At 44.7% G+C, this 15,899-nt stretch overlaps 1 protein-coding gene across 4 annotated transcripts in view; it reads right to left on the bottom strand.

The window, feature by feature from the left end:
• The window catches only part of Drp2 (dystrophin related protein 2), a 51,046-nt gene that overhangs the window by 10,329 nt on the left and 24,818 nt on the right, over positions 1-15,899 (bottom strand). For all 4 annotated transcript variants that reach the window (XM_036174354.1, XM_036174355.1, XM_036174356.1 and 1 more), the window contains 12 exons: positions 13,920-14,076; positions 12,778-12,898; positions 10,037-10,305; positions 9,550-9,696; positions 9,038-9,116; positions 7,090-7,150; positions 6,719-6,780; positions 5,167-5,241; positions 3,946-4,147; positions 3,649-3,734; positions 2,658-2,815; positions 2,170-2,336 (listed from right to left, as the gene is read on the bottom strand). In XM_036174354.1, coding sequence (XP_036030247.1) covers positions 2,170-2,336; positions 2,658-2,815; positions 3,649-3,734; positions 3,946-4,147; positions 5,167-5,241; positions 6,719-6,780; positions 7,090-7,150; positions 9,038-9,116; positions 9,550-9,696; positions 10,037-10,305; positions 12,778-12,898; positions 13,920-14,076 — 1,584 coding nt within the window. The remainder of the gene's footprint in view (positions 1-2,169; positions 2,337-2,657; positions 2,816-3,648; positions 3,735-3,945; positions 4,148-5,166; positions 5,242-6,718; positions 6,781-7,089; positions 7,151-9,037; positions 9,117-9,549; positions 9,697-10,036; positions 10,306-12,777; positions 12,899-13,919; positions 14,077-15,899) is intronic.

The following is a 15,899-nucleotide window of genomic DNA, read 5'->3' as shown; positions in this document are numbered from 1 at the left end:
GTTGCTGTGGGATGTCTTCTGTATGCTGTGAATGTGTGTGGCTCCCATTGGATAATAAATAAAGCTGCATCGGCCTATGGCAGGGCAGGATGAGGTCAGGTGACACATTCAAACTGAAGGTGAGAGGAAGAAGGGTGGAGTCAGGAGAGATGCAGGCTGCTGCTGAAGGAGCAACAAGATGCCAGCAACCAGTAACGCCATGGCCATGTGACAGCATATAGATTAATAAGAATGGATTAACTTACATGAAAGAGCTAGCTAGCAAGAGGCCTGTGCCATTAGGCCATACAGTTTGTAATTAATATTAAGCCTTTGAGGGATTATTTTATGAGTGGTTGCGGGACCTCGGGGCCAGGTGGGATCAGGGAAACTTTTGGCTACACACTGACTTTACCATTTCTCCAGTCCAAATACCCAAACCGAAGGGAATGGGGCTTATCCTACTATACCTAGCAATGTGAAGTCCTCAACATGTGAATAGCTTTATTCTACAGACCACAAATCCCCATGTAACCACAAGTCCCAGATTCCAGTAAGTGTAGGAAAGGGCATTACTTCAGCCAGAGTTTAAAGGGGGCCAGTTGGAGTAAACATCTCTCTGAGGTAGCTTTCTAAACAAGGATAGCCCCAAAGGTCCCTTCCCTACTCTGGAGAAGTTAGACCTCCAATAGGAAGACAGTTAATTCACTAGCTGTGGTTAAGTTGGCTGAAGTTCGTTTAAAAAGGTTTTTCATAATAATTCTATTTATATTATGACAGGATATAGTACAGTCCTTCCCACCTCCTTCTGAAGGCAGGCTAAGCTTCCCTAGCCCTAGTAGCATCAAAGAGTGAAATGCCTTGTCTTCAATAAGCCAATATCTATCCCTGGGTTTACAGCTAAATAGCCAGGTTTCTTGGGCGGTCATCATTTACTTCAGTGTCTAGTTTGCTCAAGTTATAAAAAGCAGAGTATTGAAAAGGACAGTTGTATGTTATCACTCTAAAAAGCTAAAAGGTTGAATGGATTGAGGCTGGCATTCAGTGCTTGCCTAGAATGTCCAAGACCCTTGGTTCTGTCTTCAGCAGCATACTGATAAACTTTAGGCATTTTCTGAGATCAGTTAGCTTTATGGAGGAAGGAGTGGATACTATTAGGAAGGCTTCGAATGAATTTCAAAACTGTTTTATCCTGTAAGCTCGGCTCTGGTATGCACTACAGTGTGCTGTAGTCAGTTGACATTGTAACATATGGCCATCTATGAAGTTCATAGCTGAGAGGAATGTGCAATTAACTGACAGAAAATCTCATGAAGTTTGCAAATTTTTGATTTTGTGTTGGGCTGCACTTGTAGCCATCCTCAGCTGCAGAGCTGAAGGTTGTTCATCACTACTAGGCCATTTATTTCTATGGTACTGATTGGGTCTCTTTTGTGAGATATGCTTGCCATGTTTTCTCAGGCTTTGCTGGCAGAGTCTGCTAGTGCAGAAACCCCTTATGGGGTATTGACAAAATATCTCAGATTTTAAAAGATTTATTTATTATGTATTTTGTGTGTCTGGATGCTTTGTCTGCATGTATGTCTGCACACCAGAAGAGGACATTGGATCCCATTACAGATGGTTGTGAGCCACTATGTGGCTGCTGGGAATTGAACTCGGGACCTCTGGAAGAGCAGTCAGTGCTCTTAACATTTGAGCCATCTCTCCAGCCCCTCAGATTTTTAGATTGGAGACATGTAAGCTCCATCTGCATGGTGGAAATGCTATAAACATGTGAGTATATGTATCTTTTCAATTCTGCACTAGGATCTTTTATGTGCAACCAACTGTTCATTTATGAAGGGAGTATTTATATCACAAATGGTATAAATCAGGCTTCCTCTTTTTCCTTTCTTTCTGGGCAGTTGATGGTGAAATATTTGCTGACTCAACATTTGGTACATAATTGTTTTTTTAATGTTTACTGTATCTTTCTAGAAATCTGTAGTAATTTGTATTACAACTGGAAAAATATTGCCTTTCTAATTTTTCAGAAGATAAATATTTTCCAATAAAAGGTTACAACAATACACCAATAATAATACACCATAGATAAATTACAAACCTAATTATTAAACAGTGCCATTTTGTACCCATTTTTGCATCCCATGACATTTTTCTCATCCCAGCAGACATTCGGTCCCGTACCTGAACCCCTTGATAGGGCACTGCCTACAGATAGAGCACTTGGTCTGATGCTTTACTTGCTCAGCAATGGTGACCCGATGCAGAACGGCCAGCCACACCATAGACTGGGGCTCCAAGTTGACCCACTCTAGGAACTGGGAAGCTTCAATGACTGGCTTGCCAGTGCTCTAGAGAAATAAGAAATGCAATGGACATGGCCCGGCCCAAGTAGCTTGCTGCTTGAGTGTCAGCCATCTCTTAGTGAAGCCGGGAAACCAGCCCCCCTCCAGAGGTGTTCACCTTCTGCCTTATCTTAATGGACACCCTTCCCTGCAGGACTCCAGCTCCAGACTCCAGAGGACCATTAGTTCTGTTGTCCCATCTCAAAAAAGCCCCTTTACCTCGGAGTACTTTGCACCGAAACCTGAGAGGCTGGGTTCCCTCCCTTCCACTGGCCACCCCTCCCATCTCACTTCCCTCCTTCTGTGAGTCTACAGCTCCATACTTACAAAACGAAAACAACTACGGACACTGGGCTCCACATTGCTGCCCCCAAATGCTGCCACTTCACCCAGCTGACGCGGCACTTGAATGGCCTCATGAAGCAGGGCACCGAGATGGCGTTGGTCACACTGGCTGCCTGAATTGGCCACTTGGCTGAAGAGGTCTGCAGGGTCCATCATCAACAATAGCCAGCCCCAATTTAGGAATGGCCAGAGGATGGTGTGAGGTGGAAGAAGCAGAAAAGGATGACAGAGAAAGGGCACCTCGCTGAACTAATGACTTTTGAAACCGGAAAATCCAGAAAATCATCCCCAATCTCAACTCCCAAGTGTTGTAAAGAGAGCATTCCTGAGTTTTGGGGTAGGGGGAATCAGACAGACACAAATAGGGCGTCATCAGTGGGAGAGGAAGGGCGGGGGAATGGACAGTAGGGGAGAGAATAGGGACGACGAGGTAGAATGCAGGAGAACAGAGAGGAGGAAGAAATTAACAAATAGATATTGATGGGGAAGTAGGGGGAGGGAAGAGGAAGACAGAGAAGAGAGAGAGAGGACAGGAGGTGTGTGTGTGTGTTTGTGTGAAAGAGAGAGAGAGAGAGAGAGAGAGAGAGAGAGAGAGAGAGAGAGAGAGAGAGAGAGCCAGCCAAGTAGCACAATACCAGACACAGACGTTGCAGTACTGGGAAAGCGGATGCCTCCCGGGTGTGGGAATGTGCACTAGGCAGTTTTTCCCTCCCTCAAGAGAGGGCAGCTCTTCTAGGACCTCCTCAAGCCCAGGCCAACAACCTTTGGCAACCCCCTCTGGACATATCGTCCATTGCTTCAAACCTCACCTAAGACCTGGAAGCTGCACGGGGGACTGAAAAACATCACCCGGTGGCGCGAGCACTCCTCTGTAGAGTCAAAAGACCTAAATTCTGCTTATTTTGTGGCCTCCCCCCTTTCTCCCTCTACAACCCTCCTCCCCCACCCCTGCAGATGCTGGAGTTATACTCACATTGAAGTTTTTCCTTCACTTCGGTGCCGCACAGGCATGCGATGCCAGTCTTAAAGGACAATGCTCGCATCTTTCCACTGCGACCACTATGTTTAAAGGGGGAGACAGACAACATGAACGTATGTGAAGGGCTACTATCTTGGCAGTCTTTTTTCCTCACTGATTTGACCCAACAGCCAACCGTGCCCTAAGCTGGACTGATCCAAGTACAGCATGGGAGCAAATTCTTCCCACTGTGTCCAGTGGAGATGCCCCATTGGATTGATTTGGGAGGTTTTCAGGACTGAAAGCTTTTACCTATCAAAAACATTGAGGAGCCAGTTGAGGCTCATGTCTACACACAGGGGCACATTGACCAGGATGCCTCTTTCCTCTTCCAGTCGTTCATACAAGGCAGTGAGGCAGTGAATGACCTCCACCACATCCATCACATGTTCACTGGCCTGCAGGTCATGCTCATTGAAGATCTCCAGAGCTGTAGTCAAAGTTACCAGATCCACTGGAAAGGAAAGAAGAAAGGGAAAATATAGCCCAAAGAAGAAGCCAAAGGAAGTGGTGAAGCAAGGCTACGGTATTATCAAATCTGGTACCAACTCCAAACCAACCATTTGAAAATGCCATAAACATATCCTTTACCATGATCCCCATCCCATGGAAGAGCAAGGTAGCAAGGGGTCACCCAACTTAATGTAGCACGTCTCTGTATACATAAGTTCTTTTACATCAATTTTGAGAAAATGGTGAGACGTGTTACGTTGTGCTAACTCCCAGGGGATCATATCCTATTTTAAGTTCCTCTGCTTTCAAAGGCTTCTTTTGTCTTTTAAACTAATTTCACAGGCACAGAGGACTGCTGCCTGGGCCTTGTTCATAATAGGCCCTCTATCACTGAGCTCAGCCCTCAGTCACTGAGCTCAACTGTCAGCCCAACATCAGTTTCAACTGAAAACAGATTTGTCCATGAATCCTGTTCTAGGAAGCGTAGTCCTGCTTCCAGAGGGTCGTGCATGGCTGAGTGAATGTGATATACAGCAGGAAGCTATTTTAATTACCTGGGATGTGGAGTCAGCCTACCTAGACACCTGGGACAGGAAGTTTAAATGAACAGTAAGTACCCCTGAACAAGGCCAGAAGAGACAACACAGCTGTAGCACGCTGATGCCCAACTACAGACACTTGTTTGAACACTTCTGTTGCTGTCTCTAATAACCCCAGGATGGCAGGCAAACCAGGAAGCAGATGCTGCCTGTTGCAAAGCAGGTTCTTGATTATCTAAGCTGGCTGGGGAAGAAGGACTAGGAATCAGATTGCTGTGGAGTAACTTTGAAAACAGGACTGGGGGTGTGGGGTGAACGGAAAGATCAAGTTTTCACAGCCAGTATGCTCCAGTATTTGTAGAGTTCCCATCAAAACAGTCAACGACTCTGGCCAGGGTGAGATGCAAGTGTGGAGAAGCAGACAGGTGAGGGAGAGGAGGACGGGAGTAAAAGCCATGGGGAAGAACAGCTGAGGACATACGGCGCAGGGCCTTCTGGACTCTGCGGAGCTTCATGGCAGTCCGATAAGCTGAGAATTTAATGTTGTTCAGATCAGCTGCAAACAACAGAAAGAGGCTCACTTAGATCAGAGAAATGTAAAGAAGAACAAGTGTCGGCAAGGATATGTATGAATGAGGGCTGTTAGTGGGAGTGAGCGCTGATGTGACCACCAGGAAAACAACTTGGTATTACCCAGTAAAGTGGAACACATTCATCCTGCCATCGAAGCAGCTATAATCCACAGCAGTGACATGCAAACACTTTTTTACTAAGACTCACAGGAAGAAATGTATTGCATATCATAAGCCAGTATACATGCATTTCATAAAGCAATTCGTTACTAGATTTAGTACAAATAAAAATATAAAATTACTATAAAATCTGACCCTTGTTAAGGATCTGTTGCCTGCTGATGGTTCCTGGTCTATTTCAGCTTTTGAAAAAGATTGTTGTAACATGCTAAAATAATGTTATGACCTACATACTAAAAGCATGCCCTGGAAAAACCCCTGCACATGGGTACCAGAAGCCATGTACAAGAACTCTTCAGCAGCATTACACATATTCACTCTAAACTAGGGACCCATGTGCTCGTCAGCAATAGAATGGATAAAGAAACTCTATACGCAATGGTATCCCCTACAGCAGTGAAAGTGTTCTAACCGTAGCCACAGGGCTAAACTTGTGACATGCTATTTCTCCTAGTAGGCAAAGATAAGGCATGAAAGAGTCTCCCTCACTGCAGATCAGAGACTGCCTTACAAATCAGATTAGAATTCACATCTTCATGATTAACTCCCTAATGATGCTAAAATGGTCCCCGTGAAATGCAGACCGTCGAGGAAGATGCAGAGGAGCTTTTCTTTTAAAAATTACCTTATTGAAGTATAATGGACATGCAAGAAGCTATATGTGAAGTGACAGGAAACAGCATGTATTTAATGCATATAGCTTGATAAGTTTGGTGATAAGTATACACCATGAAGCCATCACCTGTGTCATAAACCTATCCATTGCTACCAGCGTTTCCTCCCATCTTATTTTTCATTATTACTACCTGGTAGTGGTATGGTGCTGGTAAGGGCACTTAATGTAAGATTATTCTCTTAGTAGTCTTTGAAACATGAAAATAGTACTATTGACGATATTCACTACGTCATGTAGCAGATCTCTATCTAGGACCTATTCTTGTGGCATAATTGAAATTGTGACCTATGACCATTACCTTCTTGCTTCCTCCTCCCCTAGCCTCCGACAGCCACTGCTCTACTCTGATTCCATGAGTCTGACTATCTTAAATTCCTTATATACATGGGATCATGCAGTGTTTTACCTTCTTTTCAAGCCTTATTTCAGTTAGCATGACATTCTTTGGGCTTATCTGTATCATCCAAATGGCATAGTTTTAAGACTAAAGAGTATTAGTCCATTTTGTGCATATGGTACATGTTCATACATTCATGCATTAATGGGGTATAGGATAAAGATACTTGTACACGGTCCCACCCCATATAGGACCCTCGCATTCTCACCTAGGGTTTGGTATAACTCAGTCATCTTGGGATGGTCCCAGCATGTGGTCTGAGCCTGGTGGCTACAAATAAAAGTATCAATAGCACCAACATCCCATTCCCAACACCCTTTGCAGGCATATGTCCATTAGTCAGTGAAAGGTGGGTTGTAAGAAGCTGCATAATGCAAAGACGAACTCTGAAGATCCTAATACGCCAGAGTTCACCATCACCCAGGCAGAACCTTAAGCACATCTGACAAGTTGGGGGAAACATTAGACTAAACAGGGGAATCTCGAGACACAGAGGTGACAGAGTTAGGGACCCGAAAAGCAGATGATGGAGGGGATAGGCAGGTGACTGACCGGCTCCTGATCCTGATGATCACTCACTTGATGTAGTAGGGAACTTTATTGGGAGAAATTGCTCGTTCCCAGGGAACCTGGACAGAAGCTGGTAAAAAGAGAAGAGAAAGAAAGCTGGCCACTAGTATCCCTCAATAAATTTCTTAATTAGACGAATTCATTTTCTTTTATGTGAGTGTTTTGCCTGCACATATGAATGAATGTGTACCACATGTGTGCTTGGTGCTTGGCGAGGTCAGAACAGGGCATTAGATCTCTTGGAACTGGACTGAGAGGTGGCTGGAGGCTGCCCTGTGGGGACTGCTACCTGAGCCTCTGTCCTCTGTGAGAGCAACAACTGCTCTTAACCGCTCAGCCACCTCTCCAGTCCAGCTTGACTCTTTTTTTTTCAAGACAGGGTTTCTCTGTGTTGCCCTGGCTGACCTGGAACTCACTCCGTAGACCGACCAGGCTGGTCTCAAGAGCACAGAGATCCGCCTGCTTCTGCCTCCCGAGTGCTGGGATTACAGGCGTGTGCCACCATCTTGGCCATTCTTATGCTATGTCCTTCCTCAAAGGTAGTTAAACACAAACGGAAACAGCATTCACTTCCAACTGTTAACAGCTCCTAGGGAGAGGCACTTACAAGAAACACGCTTTGTTCCTTGATGGTGGGACAAGAGAAGGGGAAGAGGCTGTCACCGACGCCCTATTGAACCAGAAACAGGGCTAGGACATGAACAGGAATCTTTCATAACCTTAATATTTGCCTTAAGCAGGCTGTCTTTTTTACCTGTTCAGCTGCAGGTAACTGGACTGCTCCTGTGGCTATGAAATATAATTGTCTGGTGAGGCTCAAAGCCTTTTCCCTAGAAGGCCAACCTTCTCAGATCTGTGGGGGAAGGGGAGTGGTACTGCCCATTTCTCTTTTATAAGGAACTCTTTGAACCCTCTGTCCATATGATTGAGATCTTAACAGGGGAGGCTCAGCTTACCTGGCTCATCTGCTCACTCAACTGCGACTTTTCTGAATATAAGAATCCTCTGCAGATATAGCTCTGTGGAACTGGCTATAAGGCAATAATTCTGACCATGTCTATTGAGTTCCTTCTATGTGCCAGATACTATGCCCATGCCTTATATGCACATCTAACTTTCATCTTTGTATATTTTTGCCATCTCCCCTCCTACCTCCTTGATCTAGGCCGGTATCACCCTTCACATGGACTATTGTGCAGTAAATGTTGAGAGGTCTCTCTGTTCCCACTCTGGCCCATAACAGTGTATTATGAACATCGTGCCAAAATGTAAATCAGATCATGTCACCCTACTTCTCAAACCCTACCAAAAATCCTCTATTCCATTTGGAATAAATCTCAAGTTGTTTCTTTGACCTACAAGGCTGACCATGCTCTAACGTCTCTGCTCTTCCCTTTGCCTTTTTCTCCACAGGTCTCCGGGCTGCTCCTCGGCACACCTCCCTGACCTCCTGCTTTAAGGGCCTAGAATTTGTGCCTCGTGTGCTTCCTCACCTATCCATAGCGCTTGCCACAAATTTCTCTCATACCTGTTTACTTATTTGATTATGATCTGTTTCCTCCACCAGAATGCAAGCTGTCCAAATTGAAGGGTTTCTGTCTGTGTGATGGTTTTCCCACCAGCATGGCGCCAGTACCCAGAAAAGTACCTGGTTCACAGTGAAACTGCTGCCTAAATAAACTTATTTAATATTTGAAACCTAAAGGGCTAGGAAATCTCCCCTTTTCAGATGGAAAAGTGAGCTTCAGAAAGATTACACCCGTTTTTCAAGTTTGCACAGCTCCTCTGACTGGGGAGGGTGCTCTTTTAACCACCACACCACCCAGCTTTTTCCTTATTGCTTCTTGGATGTCAAGATCTACTGGGCTCCCACCAGACCCCAAGTGGACAACAGTAGATTCTCTTGGGAAATGGCTGAGGTTCTTCTACATGCAGTAGTCTAGCTTGGCTTACGTACTGGAGAGGAAGTGCTGTGACCCAGGCCCAAAGTCCCGGTGGGCATCCTGGAGCTGTTTCAGCCTCTCACCAACTGATGCCTATGGAAAGAACAATATGCTTACTTCTAGCCATTTAGTATGGAATCTGCAGTGGCCTCTAAGGGTCTTTATGAGCTCCCTCATAGGCTAGCCTTTCTCCTGGTCCAACCCCATCTATAGTCATCCAACTTCCACCCTCCTCTCACACTGACAAGGATCAGAGAAGAGCCTCTTTAGTTTTGAGCCATGGTAATTCTCCCTAGTCTAACCAGTGTGTTTAAATCTAGACAAGACCCTCTCCCTCCTTTAGTTCAGTTGCTTCCTGCAGCTTAGAGGTAGAGAAGTTTATTTGCTGACCTCTAATTCTCTATTTTTCTTTTCCTGTGTAGATGTCATTTCCAAACCCATGTTATCCACTGGGCCTGTGTACATTTTCCCCCAAAGCCTGGCCATACCACGATGCCTCCCCAAAGCTCATTTCATGCTCCTCTACCTGGAGCTGTTTCCACCGGATGTTGATCTGTTCCAGGGCCCTTGAATTCTCCATTGACAAGTGTACATCAGAAATGGCAAGTTGGTGGGCCAGATCATTCACTAACTTCACTCCGTCTTTCACAGGAGAGAATTCTTCTTTGAATAGCTGGAAAAGCAGAACCAAGTGCCCAGCAGACAGAGAGAAGGAAAGAGGACACATTACTCATTTACCTTCCCTTCCCATGTGGAGGGTTAGTCTCAACAACAACCCCTAGCTACTTGGCTATTAGTGCAGTAGACTAAAGTATGAGTGGGCAGTGGTCTTATCCCTTCCTTCTATTCACTCCAGAAAAGCAGGGAAAGAAAACAGTTGAACAGAGATGGCGATAGACAACTTAGCCCCTAAAGAGGCTGACAATTACGTCTTAGCAGAAGGACAATTGGCACTGTGAAAGGACATCAGGTCTCTCAGTAGGGACTGTAGTCAGGGAAGGAGACCTACATACCTTGATGGCTTGGATATGCTCTGGGAGGGAATCAATGAAGAGATCCCCAATGGGCTCCCAAGTGGCTCGGACTCCCTCTGCTTGGGTCAGAGTACTGCTCAGTTCCTCCATTGTCCCTTGGATCTCCAAGAGATGTTCCAGAGTATGCTCAATGTGGCGATGCTGATCCACACAGCGGGCTGTCAGCTTCTCCCACAGCTCACTGGCCACTGTTGCCTGCTTCCACACAAAGCGGCTAAGATTCTGAATTCGTTGTCTGGGGGAGGTATCTGTGAGTACAGTCATGAAGCCAAGTCAAGCTAACTCGGGAGAGGCAACCCAGAGAAAGACTAAGACAAAGTCATCCTTTTATAAAATGTATATGCTTGCCTACAAATGAGGGGTTTGGGACACCAGTGTGTGCCTGTTTGTATACAAATATTCCTATTTACATATATATTTCCATGACTGAGCTCCTTCTGCACGTTCAGGGATTTAAATTATTATTTATATTTATGTATTTATGCATATACATATTTATTTTGTGTGTTTGTGTTTGTGTGTGTGTGTGTGTGTGTGTGTGTGTGTGTGTGTGTGTTTTCCATAGTGCCTGTGTGGAGGTTAGAAGACTGTGCTGTGGGTCCCAGGTTGTCAGGCTCTGGGGCAAACACCTTTACCAACTGAGCCATCTCACTGGCCCATATTAAGAGATTTTTTTTAATTAAACCATTTATCTTGAGATTATTATAGATTATCTTTTGGTTATAAGAAACAATGTCAGCCGGGTGGTGGTGGCACATGCTTTTATTCCCAGCACTCGGGAGGCAGAGGCAGGCGGATCTCTGTGAGTTCGAGGCCAGCCTGGGCTACCAAGTGAGTTCCAGGAAAGGCGCAAAGCTACACAGGAAAACCCTGTCTCAAAAAACCCAAAAAACAAACAAACAAACAAAAAAAGTCAATATTTCCTGCATCCTTTACCAAAATGGTAATGTCTTGTAAACTAACAGTATCATATAATACCCAGGATTTTGGCATTGATATAATCTGTCAATTTTGTTCAAAGTTCCCTGGTTTTACCTGTATTCACTTTTGTGCAAGTGCGCGCGCACACGCGCGCGCATGCGCGCACACACACACACACACACACACACACACACACACACACTTAGTTCTATGCAATTTTATCTTGTGTTGGTTCATGAATCTACAGCCACATGAGGCCAGTTTTGTTTCCTCCCACATTTACATTAAGGTTATCTCACTTTTTAAATGGTAATGTGAATAAGGAACAAAGTATTTTAAGAGGTATGGTTAGGTAAATCATCTAGTCCTATTCATATAACCCCAGGAAATGGTTTGGGCATTAGTGTCTGCTGTTCACTAAAATCCAAAGAAAGGAAGCCCCAACTCAGAACTCTGGTATAATGTGCCACGCTCTTCTCCTTGGATTTCTCATTTTTAGGTTTCCTCCTTGTCCCTCAGACTTCCTGCTGATTTTCCTGCTGAAAGAGGATTCAGAGTATATAGTCTCAAGCCGTGTGGACTTGCCTTACTGTTTCTGGAGCTTGCCCTATCTGGGGCCCACTGAGCAGCGACTTATGCGCTAACTAGCCCACTGAGATGCCAGAAATGAACTGGGCCTGTGAACAGAACTGACAAAGGACCCTGCTAATGAAGGCTGCTTTCCAGTCTATTCACTCCATGGGTTGGGGCTGAGGAGCCTTTCCGGAGAGTTTGCTAGACTGCTACTTGGACTGGATTTCCATGGATGCACACTGGCAGTTTATGGGAATTGAGAGAGAAAACAGCTCTTGCTATGAAGTCAGGTCTGGAAGTCAGCAGGGTCAGTATCGACCAGCCACAATCAATTTTTATCTGAAAATCTGAAGATTCTTCTTTTTTTTTTTTAAAGATTTATTTATTATGTATACAGTGTTCTGTCTGCATGTATGCCTGCAGACCAGAAGAGGACAGCATATCTCATTACAGATGGTTGTGAGCCACCATGTGGGTGCTGGGAATTGAACTCCGGACCTCTGGAAGAGCAGCAGTCAGTGCTCTTAACCTCTGAGCCATCTCTCCAGCCTGATTCTTCAGTTTTAAGATTGCTTTGTAGTTGCTGGCTGATACCAGCATGGCCAATGTCCCTCTATGTTGGAATAAATCAGATTCTTTTCTAATGTTTTCAATTTATGCTACATTTAATCATTAGTATCTACACATGCAAATGTGAAAAGGAAGGTACAGATTCACATGGGTAGGAGGTACAGCCCTGGGTTGTCACTCAGTGGACAAACAATATTCCGAAAGGATAGACTCCTCTCATTCCCTGAGTTGCTTCAATTCACTTGAGGTCTGTCTCCCTTCCTTCCTTCCTTCCTCCCCTCCTTCCTTCTTTCCTTCCTCCCTTCCTCCCTCCCTCCCTCCCTCCCTCCCTCCCTTCCTTCCTTCCTTCCTTCCTTCCTTCCTTCCTTCCTTTTTTCCTTCCTTCCCTCCTTCCTTCCTAACATCTCATTACAAGGCCACACATGATTCTCTGAAGAGCCACATACAGCTTTAGGCCACATGTTGGTGAGACCTACTCCAGGTTCTTTCCTTTCTTACAACTGTGACCCTTGTCCCATTCTGACTTTGGGCTCACAGGAGAAAACTACCTTCCTAAGTAACAACTAAGAAAAGGAACCTGTGAAAGGCACAAAGGTGTTTGTTTACTAGTACATGTAGCCCAAGAAGAAATGGGGGAAGGCAGAAAGGCCACCTACCTTTGCTCTCAGAATGAGGCTCCTCTAATTCCTCAAATGGGTGCTGGGTCAGGAAAGCCTGAGCGGATTCCAGCACAGAGTAGATATAGGGACCTTTAGACTTGACTTCCTCCATAAAGGCCTGTGAAGGTATACAGTCAACAGGAAAAGAAAGCCTTTCAATTACTTCAATTTTACACCATGATCAACAACCTTTCTTCTTAAGGAAACTTGGTCCTGTGGCATTACTAGGGATTTTAGGGTTACCCAAGGAGGGAAAAAGATCAGCCCTCCCTATAGGCAGAAAATAACTCTAATGCTAGGAAGTCTATGTAGTGTGCAATGAGTCTGGTTATGTCATAAAGTAGAAGAAACATCACGGAGTCAATCTTAGCTTTCTGGAAGACTCAGTGTGACACCAGCCTGGGTTTTACAATTAGCTTGAGTTCAGTCTGAGCTATATTCTAAGTTTGAGGCCAGCCATGTAGTTAAAAACTTGTCTCAAAAACAAAACAAAACAAAAAGATATTGGTCATTTTCTGATTATAGAGGCGATGTCACAGAAATATTTAAAAGTTCAGAAAACTATAAATTAAAAATTAGAAATATAGGGTTGGGGATTTAGCTCAGTGGTAGAGTGTTTGCCTAGCAAGCACGAGGCTCTGGGTTCGATCCTCAGCTCAAAAAATAAATTATAAATATAAATTAAAACTAAATGAGAAATTATAGAGGATTACAAAATTAAAGAGAATGACAGTTTTATCACCTAGAGTTAAACACTGTTAATGTTTTGGTGTATTTCTCTCTGTGCCATTTCTGTATACACATACACATACACACACACACACACACACACACACACACACACACACATCTATATACATCTTTATGTAACTGAGATCCATAGTTTTATATTTTGCATTTTAAACATCATATTAAGTTCATTTGTCCATATTCTCCTTATAAATCATGGCAGGGTTTTTAACTGGATGACAAGCCTTGGCTCACTCTGGGGAGTGCAAGGCCCAGAAGAGGACTGCATACATACCCTGACCTACTGCTTTAGGTGTTGGAGGAAAACTGAGGGCCTGTCTGCCAGGGTACTCTGAAAGAGTATTTCCTGCTGAGAGGCTTCACACCACACCTCCAGGAGTCTGACCTACCGCATGTGTCTCCTTCTCCTGTTGTACCAGGGCCACATCCCCTTGCAGGGGCAGTTGAGCTGACAATTCCTCATCCTTTTGGCTGAGCCAGTCAATAATCTCTTGGAGTGGGAGCTGAAGTTTTCCACTGTGGTCTGAGAAGGCCTCGAGGCGAGCGCTGTAAGACCAGTGATTCAATCACTTTTTAAATATCAAAATCTATTCTTCCTTTAATATGCAAATATACTTTAATATACAAAATGGACTCAAACGAACTGCTTTAGCTGAAGTGGAAGGAGCCCCAGGAGCCCCTCCTCCTTGTGTCTACTGATGAATGTTCCCACCACAGGTGTGTAGTATTTAAAACAGTGGTTGGGAGCTATCCCATATTAAAATGGTTGAAAACATCACTTTGTGGATCTTGGTCACTTAGGCTGCATGCCCAGCACTATGCCAGGAAGGGTAAGAAAACTGAGCAAGGGCATTAGGGGTGACAGCAGTCTGGCTCCCCTCTTGCCCTGGTGGAATACAAATCACATCAGTCTGCTCAGCCAGGTAGGATGCTCTGCACAGGAGAGAATGTAGTTGGTGGGAAGGGCAGGGTGGATGGTTGACTATGAGCACAAACCTGAGCAAGGCTCTATACAAATCTCAGCCCAAAGGGACTCAAAAGATGACAAAAACATTGGCTACAGGTTGGAAATAACGAAGAAAAAAACCGCATTATATAATCACATGTCTGTTTGCCCCCTACTCCCAAATGAAGTATGAGCTAAGGTCTAACAGTAGCAAGTTGGAGGCTGATGCAGACCTTAATCCCATTCCTCTTAGTTGGCACTAACAACTATCTTTGCCCACTGCTTCCCCATACCTGGAAAAAAAAAAGAAGCTTTTTCTAAGTTATGGTGTCAACTAGTTCTTACAACAGTCTTATGGAGTGGGCATTATCATTTCCAAAGATTAGTTGTTCAGGACTACAGACTTAGGTGACTGACACAGATCCGTGATTTGAAACAGGCTTTTCGGGAGCGACAGGCTGCTTTCCCTCAGCTTTTCTACACTGCCTCATCTCATCACAGACCCCCAGAAGCCATGAGTTTGGACTAAGAAGGAGACACACACAGCAGGGGAGGAAGAAAACAACATAGAGAAGCTGCCTTTGGGCTCTTACTGAGGTGATAACCCATGGGTGGGATTAGAGGACATTGAAAGATATGACTGGGCTGGGAACGCAGCCCAGCTGGTAGAGTGCTTGCCTAGCATGCATGAAGTTTGAGTTCCATGACCACATAAACCGGACATGGTGGCATATGCCTGCAATCCAAGTACTCAGGAGGTGGGAACAGGAGGGTCAGAAGTTCTGGGTCCTCAGCTATATATTGACTTTAAGGACATTCTGGTATACGTGAGACCCTGTATCTAAATAAATCAATGAAACAAAATACAAGAAAGGGATGGGCATATGCAGATGAAACTCTCCAAGGCTGGACAGTCATGAGGAAGAGGAGGAGGGGACACTTGCTTCATTTTGATTTACATACCAGCACTTTTAAGTTTAGAAAGCATTTTTCCTTGTTATCTGGATGCTGGTGACACTGTGAGGTAGGAAGGATAGGTCTTATTTATTTCTCCTTATTTCATCTTCTTAAAAAACTAAAGAATGAAGCCAGGTGTAGTAGTGCTCGCCAATAAGCCTAGCACTGGACAGGTAAAGGAGAGTTGATTCCAAGGTTCAAGGCCAGCCTGCACTCTACAGAGAATGCCGAGGCAGCCTGAGCTGCGATCTCAGGACAGAATCACACTGAGTGGAAGCTAAAATTCAGAGAACTCGAGCAACTTATCCCAGATGACACAACTACTTACAACTGGTTAAGGTTAAAATGTACTTACTTCTAAGCCGGGATTCTTCCTCTGTGCCAGAGAAAGATGGAGAGAAGTAGATAGTGAGGCTGAGTGTGTGTGTGGGGGGGGGGGGGACAAACTACAGCAACAGGCGGGGCC

This window comes from Onychomys torridus, chromosome X (genome assembly GCF_903995425.1).
Source record: "Onychomys torridus chromosome X, mOncTor1.1, whole genome shotgun sequence".
NCBI classification, from domain to species: domain Eukaryota; kingdom Metazoa; phylum Chordata; class Mammalia; order Rodentia; family Cricetidae; genus Onychomys; species Onychomys torridus.
Note: the sequence above shows the minus strand (reverse complement) of the source record. Positions and strands in the feature narration are given on the sequence as shown.